Source organism: Cuculus canorus, chromosome 27, assembly GCF_017976375.1.
Source record: "Cuculus canorus isolate bCucCan1 chromosome 27, bCucCan1.pri, whole genome shotgun sequence".
Taxonomy (NCBI): Eukaryota; Metazoa; Chordata; class Aves; order Cuculiformes; family Cuculidae; genus Cuculus; species Cuculus canorus.
In genome coordinates this window covers 5,376,376-5,383,974 of record NC_071427.1, presented here as the reverse complement: position 1 = coordinate 5,383,974, position 7,599 = coordinate 5,376,376, and the positions used below count along the sequence as shown (strand labels likewise).

At 50.0% G+C, this 7,599-nt stretch overlaps 1 protein-coding gene across 1 annotated transcript in view; it reads right to left on the bottom strand.

Annotated features, from left to right (window-relative positions):
- Nucleotides 1-2,003: 2,003 nt before the first annotated feature.
- INSR (insulin receptor) overlaps nt 2,004-7,599 on the bottom strand; it is a 47,311-nt gene continuing 41,715 nt past the window's right edge. The window contains exons 15-21 of the mRNA XM_054050238.1: nt 7,482-7,549; nt 7,045-7,274; nt 6,615-6,725; nt 6,377-6,536; nt 5,444-5,573; nt 5,068-5,202; nt 2,004-3,888 (exon numbers count right to left, since the gene is read on the bottom strand). Of these exons, the coding sequence (XP_053906213.1) occupies nt 3,534-3,888; nt 5,068-5,202; nt 5,444-5,573; nt 6,377-6,536; nt 6,615-6,725; nt 7,045-7,274; nt 7,482-7,549 (1,189 nt within the window). The 3' untranslated portion in view covers nt 2,004-3,533. The remainder of the gene's footprint in view (nt 3,889-5,067; nt 5,203-5,443; nt 5,574-6,376; nt 6,537-6,614; nt 6,726-7,044; nt 7,275-7,481; nt 7,550-7,599) is intronic.

Genomic DNA, 7,599 nt, shown 5'->3' with positions numbered 1-7,599 from the left:
AGAGAAGAGTGAGCTTCCCCTCCAGCCACTCCACCTGCCTTCCCACGCTATCGCTTGGCTCCTCGAGCAGTGCCAGAGCTTCTGCTGCGGTGGGGGGATCTCTCCGAGCCAGGGATGCTGTCGGAGCAAAGGGCCAGCTCCTGCGCCTCCCCTGACACGTGGCCTTCACAACATCCCTTCTGGAGGAGACTTCGTCCTGCACGTGCGATGTCAGCCCCTGTGTCTCTGCCCAGGGAACAGCCAGAACCGGCATCTCCACGGCGAGGATCTTCCAGCAGCAAAGACCGAAGTGTCACCTGCGGGCTGAACATGAAGGGTTTCCCAAAGCGAAGCTTTACAGGTGATGCCATTTATTCTTCCAAATGCTGTAGTTCAAGACTGAAATCTTTAACGGCCACGAGTAGCAACGGCTACAGTTATTTTTTTGGTTTTAAAGAGGGGAAAAGCGACATCCTCCCCCCCAGCACCATTCCTCGCCCCTGGCACAACACAAAGGAGAGCTGGAATGATCTCTATGTAGAGCATTGGGTATAAACGCCCCTTCCGAGCGGTGCATCGGGAAGCTGACGACATGAGCCGTGCGAACAGACTGCGCGTTCACAGAGCAGAACACACCTCCTGCTCAGTGCTCCGAGTGCTGTGAACCACATGTGCTCAGAGGGTCAACCAATATCAACCAGATGGAAAAGCCAGACTCAACACAAGGTTCCGATGTTTGTTTGTATAAAAGATCTATTCCCACAGTTACGGTCACTGTGATTTAAAACGTTACCCAAACCAGGACGTGCTGGGGAAGGGGGATGCCAGGAGGTCACATCCCACGGGATGGGTTCTGTTACCCCTGTGCAGTGAGAAAGGCAGTGACCGAGACACCCAAATCCAGTTCCAGCAACACAGGCTGGACACGGTCCCTGCTCCATACTGCTCCAGAAGCAAGGGGAACGCTCCTTCTGGGTCACCAAAGTCCAAACATTTAAATGGCTCTTCTGTTCCTTTTTTTGCATCACTTCAGAACCGGAGGATGGTACCAGGATATCGAATCCAGATTTGGGCATCGGTTCCTTTGGTCACCGCTGCTCCAATCAGCGATGATGAACAGTGCTGAGCCGCTCTCCTGCCCGTTCCCTGCAGTGAATGGTCCCCAGCATTGCAATCAGCCAATATTGATTTTCCCTGATTCACAATAGATCCAGACCAGAATATTTCACCAGGTTGAGAGGTGTGTAGTATGAAAAACATCCATAAGAAACGCTGAGGTAGACAGCACCAGAACGGGACAGAAGGAATCCCACCACACCCACCGGCCGGGATTTTACAGGTACAAATTTACAGATTCTGTGTGTAAGAAAACAAATTGTGGCTTTTTTTTTTTTTTTTTTTTACGGTGTTTTAGATATTAAAATAAATTAAAAAAATTTCTACTAAGAAAAGCTTCTCTTTCTTAGAAAAGAGTGAGGAAGTCTCCTGTCCTGTGGTGGTGCACAGAGCTGCTGAGCAGTTCTACTTCGTAAAGCAGAAGAAATGTAAACGAGGCCTTTTCCTTACCCTCTGCTGCCTATTTCCCACTAAACTTGTGAGCAGCCTGCACCCTCTCCCATGCCAACTGATGGGATCCCACCAGGGCACGGAGCCCAGCATCCTGCCCTGATGCCGCATCCACCTGTTGAGCTACAGCATGGGATGGGCTCGGAGAGGCGCTTCCCTACAGACCGCAGCTCTCATCGGCTTCGGGAAGAAATCCGCAGCACCACCCAGGCTGGAATCAAAACCCCACATCAGCCTGGCAGCCCCGCTCTGACCAAGTCAGGGAAACCTCATTTTCTCCTGGCAGAGCACAAACCAGTTCTTGGGCCTCCCTAGGAGGAGGACGGAGCGTCTCCCTCCCCTTGCAGAAGCACCTCCCGCACGACAGCAGCCTGCAGCATCGCTGATCTTCACTCCTCAGGGCAGCACCTCTCCCTGCCACCGCGCTCCCTCCTGCCACATTTATGTTCGCAATCATTTTATGCTCATCAGTTCTTTTTTTTTTTTAGGCAAACAGCAGCAAACAAAGCACAGTCCAGCAGACGGAAGGCGACATCCCAAAGAGCCGAAAGCAGTGGCTCCCGCACGCGTCCCAGAAGTGAGCAGGATGCAGTGCGAGTATTCCAGGAAAAGAGCGGCAGCCGGCAAGCAGCACGGCGCCAGATGCCTGCACAGCAGCAGCGAACCACATTCCCGTCCAGTTTCTGCTTCACCTGCAGAGCTGCAAGCCTCGGGCTTTTCTTGCTTCGAGTTCTTGCTCGTCCCCTCTTGCCAGCTGCTTCTGCGGCGCAGCGAGGGATGTGGGGGCAACAAAGCAGCAGGACTTAGGATTGGGATGTTCCAGTGTCCTTCAGCCCCCAACAACCAAGCAAAGCCCCAACCACGTTATCTCAGGGCTTCAGCTGGAGCCGCTGACTGCATCGTATGAACCACGAAACTCTTTTATAAAGCCTTGTCAAGAATAAACTTAATGTGTGCTTCACAGCTAAAGGGCAATCGGCTAAAATCAGTTCATTCTGAAATCTTTGGACCACTCTAAGACCAAACAATCCCCCAGATTCTCCCTTCCCCAAAAGGACCATGAACAGTCAATAATTTATATGAAGTTAAAATTTAAACTGAAGACATTTTTAAATATGTTACAACAAACAATATATATATTCGATGCTGCGAGGACAGAACACTCCGCGTCTCAGGTCAGGGGACTGCAACTTTGTTTGGTCTTGAAAGTACCCACAAATCTCAGATTTCTGCTCCTTTGGCTCCCAGCACGTTTTCCTCATTTGTTAATGAGCAAAAACCTGCTCCCAAGAGTCCTCAGTATAAAAATAATCTGTTTAGGATTCAGTCACTCCAGGGAAATGGGAGGAAAGATAAGAACATGCTTCCGAGAAGAGGAAAGCTGTGAGAACATACAAAATATGTACAAAATCCCAGTAGCGTCTGTTTTGCTGGACATACAACCCCACGTAGAGATACTGCACACACACACGCACACGCACGCTCCCCTGGGATTGAACTCATTTAAAAAGGATGAAAGCAGCAGCTATTGGTCAATCTGAGGATCTGGCGCGTCCGATCGATGTGTTGAATCCTTCAGCTGTAGTGAAGAGTTTGCCTGAAAGCCTGGGATCCTACTGGAAACGCTTTTGTCCTGCAGAAGGTTTGTTCCACATCGTTGGGCCGTAGCTCAGATCGTAGCAGAATTTCACGTCTTTTGTTGGCAAAGGCGGGTGCTCCTCCCGTTCAACCGACACGGTGGCTTCCTGTTTTGAAACCATGGTTACAGAAGGGACAGCAGCCATGGAAACCTCTTCCATTTACGTTCACAGATAAATCCACTGACAACCAGTCAACTTGGCAAAAAAAACCCCATGTATTAATCATCAGCTGATTGAAAATCCAAAGAGCCTGTGGACGTTTGTCATCCACGTGGCAGCAACAACGAGAGTCCTGAGATCTGTGGAGGGGGGAAAAGCAGACACAACCCTTGGGCCAAACAGGAAGCGTTAGGAAGGACTCGACCTGGGCATAGAGAGAATCCTCCCGTTTTTCTTGCCACCGTTCATGTGAGTGTAGGGTATGTGCTCTTCGTAGTTCCCCTTGAGGGCCATGGAGGGCCCATTGTCCCGCCCCAGGACTTTGTCCCTCTGTGAGTATGAGGAGGGATCGAGGGGAATGCTCTCCATGTTCTCAAAGTCCATCTCATACTCCTCTGTCTCCAGAGGTTTGTTCTCCTCGCTGTAGAAGAACGAGACCTCGTGGAAGCTGGGGTGCAAGTCCTCCTTCAGCATCTCGATGATCTCGATGAAGGTGGGGCGCATCTTGGGGTTGTACTGCCAACACATCTGCATCAGGCTGTGCCTACAGCAGGACAAACCAGAGTCAGGCACAGGAGGAACACGCACACTGGAGCACACCCGGTGTCCGCGTCAGACCACCTGCCACCCATACAGCTCCTCTAATCTCTTCCTGATCTCCGTATTTGCCTGTAGATCCTAACTCTCCTTTTTCTCTATTTCTGTTGAGATCAAAAATCCCTTCCAATTCCTTCAATTGTTCTGAACTTGGCTTCCAAAGGAAATGGAGCTGCAGTTCACATACCCTGTGTATGCACACACCCACTTATAGCCCACTTTTTAATACGTTCATTTTTAATTTTAACTCAGCCTGGAAGACAACAAAGCTCCTAAGGCTTCAAGGAGAAGAGGAGCCTGGGCAGAGGACAGAGGTCCTGCAAACATCCCACGCTGAAGAACGGCTGCGGCAACAGGTCGTACGTTATCAGACACCACCGAGAAAGAACTCAGACGTACAAATACGGCTCCAAATTGGAGTTTGTAACTGGCTGTGGGACAGACAGCTGGGACAGCAGGCTTTTCTCATCAGGAGCTCATCTCATTGCTGTGAGGTGTTTTGCACTGTCTGCCCGCAGTGCCCTCTTGCCCCGCTAACCCTGCAGGCAGCCTCGCCTTGTCCGTCAAGCGGGGCAATGAGCCTGCCCCAGAAATGAAGAGGCCTTTGACAGGATAAACAGGTCCTGGCTCGCCACAGCCTCCCCATCCTCCCCATCACCAGGATTTCTGAAAAACGGTGGTAAAAACCAGCTGTAATTCTCAAAACTATTTACGTACAGAGACATGAGTACAGAAAACCTCAGCAGAGCTGGGATTAAGGAGCTGCTCTCCTGCCTCTTAGCCACGTGGCTTTAGCCAACTGCCAGCCACTAGTCTGGAGTGAAGGAAAACCTCTCTGTTTGGGCAATAGACACAGCACTAATTTGTATTTTAAGTCTTTCCTGTGCTTTGTGCTCCTTCTCCTGCGTCTGCACTCACGATGTGAGGTCCAGGTTGGTTTAATTTCCCTTCGAGTGGAACAGGCTGGCTCAGGTCTCTATTTCCTGATCACTAAGGATGCACCGGTTAAATTTCTGAGAGAGGTGACTCACTAAGGTCTGTTTTGTTCCTTCCCAAGTGCCATGTTTCAGGCTACGCTTCAGCTAAAGAGTGTAACCTGCTTGACTGTCCCCGCGTCACTACTTACAGCCGCTCTGGGCAGTTGTCCGGCTGATCCAGGTACCCTCCATCCATGACAAACTTTAGCACCTGCTCGTTGGAGAGTCCCTGGTACGGCTGCTCCGCTAAACTGCTTATTTCCCAGAGAACAACACCAAAGGACCTAAGAGAGAGAGAAGACTCCCGGTGAGAATGAAATATTCCGCAGATCTATAGGTGATGGTCTGATTTTGGAGAGTACGTACTTTAAAAGAACTCAACTATATTTCTATAAGGAGGGTTTCAAACAATGCTTTGTCTTGTCTGGACTCTGAAGGAGTCAACAACTCACAATTTAAACCATGTGTGTTAAAGCAGGGAGCTCCTGAGGTGGAATCCACCTGGACCTGCAGAGGACAACTCACCAGACATCAGAATACGCAGTGAAGACGCCATCCTTTAGCGACTCGGGCGCCATCCACCGCACAGGCAGCAGCCCTTTGCCTCCTTTGCGGTAATAATCTGTCTCGTAGATGTCTCTGGTCATGCCAAAGTCTAAGAAAAGCAACAGGGATGTGTTAAATGTCTCCCCTCCCATGTTACTGTCACCGTGCAACATCCCCAGATGAATGTTCCTTCCCTCCGACGCCAGGCTGTTCCCACACACCCAGTTCAGCCCAACCTGCACTCATTTGTCTCCTTGGCATTAACTTTCAAAACATTTCCCTTTTCTCTGCGTATTTTCTACAGAGCCACGATACAGACTCCAGACGTAACATCTTTAGCGACAGCCTCTGCGCTAAACTATTTGTATTCATCTCCTTTAAGTAAACCAGAGCTCTCTGCCCTGAGATACCACTGCCTCGGCTTTCAGTCCAAGGAGCTCCAAAAAACCACCGTGCTGTGGCATTTTAGTTTATTTTTATATGTTATATTTACTTATTTCTAAAAGGGTTCGGGTTAAAAACTGGTTCTTGTGGAAGATAAATGACTTCTGAAAGGCATCTAGCTTAATGATAGGATTATCAACACGTGGTTTGTTGCGCTCAAAAGTTTCTTTGCTGTAACTCCTGTGAAAGCAAAGAACAGTGAGATAACCCTGGGCGGCTTTAGGCTGGGAAGGCAACAAACGTTTTGGATAGAGGTTTGAGAAGGTGAGAAAAGCAGCCTTGGCTCTAGGGGAGATGCTGTTCTTACTGAAGTCCATACAATTCTTTTGCAGGGAAGCAAAAGAGAAATGTTTGCTGCATTATCAGAGGGAGCAGTGAAGAACGCCCTGTTTGCCACATCAGTCTTGGGCTTTCTATGTTTGCCCAAACATAACCCACAGAATGATCTCCTGGTCGCACACTACTTACCTCCAATTTTCACAGTGAAGTCTTCTGCGACCATACAGTTCCGGGCCGCAAGATCCCGGTGAACAAATTTTTTGGCGTTCAGGTAGGCCATGCCGTCAGCGATCTCGGCAGCCATCTGGATCATCTCTCTCAGCGTTGGTGGTGGCCGACCAGGGTTGTTCTGTGATAAGTAAAGCAGCATTAGAAACCAAATCAAGTTACTCTGTCGCACAGCAGATACTCTCTTTCTTGTCTTTACCTCGGCATCAGGCCTCAAAGAGCGAAGGTAGCTTTTCAAGTCTCCATGGGCCATTAACTCCATCACCACCAGAGTTGGTTGCCCTTTCGAGACCACCCCGAGGAGGCGAACCTAGAAAATAAGTGCAAAATTCTCTCGAAGCTGTAGCCGAGCACACTGGGAAGAGCCCAGCTGTGAAAAGATGGGGACAGAGCAAAACCAACAGCCCTGAACAAGAATGCAGAACAGCACCACGAAGCCCGGTCACGCTGGGAGGTTTGGAAAAATGCATTTTATCGAATACGACACAGAAAGGCCCCAGCTCTTTCTGACCAATGGCCGCTGCAGACAGGTCACTTTTGCAAGCTGAACGTCAAGCTTCGAGAGCACCAAAGCACCATTAGTTATGTGACGGGACTTGCTAATCCCCCAGGCACCCTGCGATGCTCACCACATGATGGCAGCTGAAACCTTTCATCACAGAAGCTTCGTTTAAGAACTCGATGCGCTCGCGGAGGCTGGCTGATTCGTTAACTGTTTTCACAGCTACACGCGTCTCTGGCTCTCCCTTCACTATGTCCTTGGCGATTCCTTCGTAGACCATGCCAAAGGAGCCCTGGCCGAGCTCTCGGAGCAGAGTGATCTTGTCTCGTGAAACCTCCCATTCGTCGGGGACGTAGACTGTGGAGCAGAGGGAAACGTTTCTGAGCTGAGCCGAGAGACATCTCCGCAGCAGCCTCGTGTGGCTCTGCCACAGGATATTGTGGGTACACATTTTAAACAAGGATTAGGAAAACTGCCTAAGGACAACGCCAACCCCACGCGGCTGCACTGCCCGAGCCACCACACAAGAAACAGGGCACTGAAGAAAGCCCTCACTGCTCTCACCATCACTGGCGCTGAGATACTCAGGGTTAGAGGATGCGTAGAGTGGTCCAGTTGGCCCTTCCGTTTGTCTGGAAGAGAGACATAAATTCTTCAGCGCATCTGCAGCCTTTGACACATC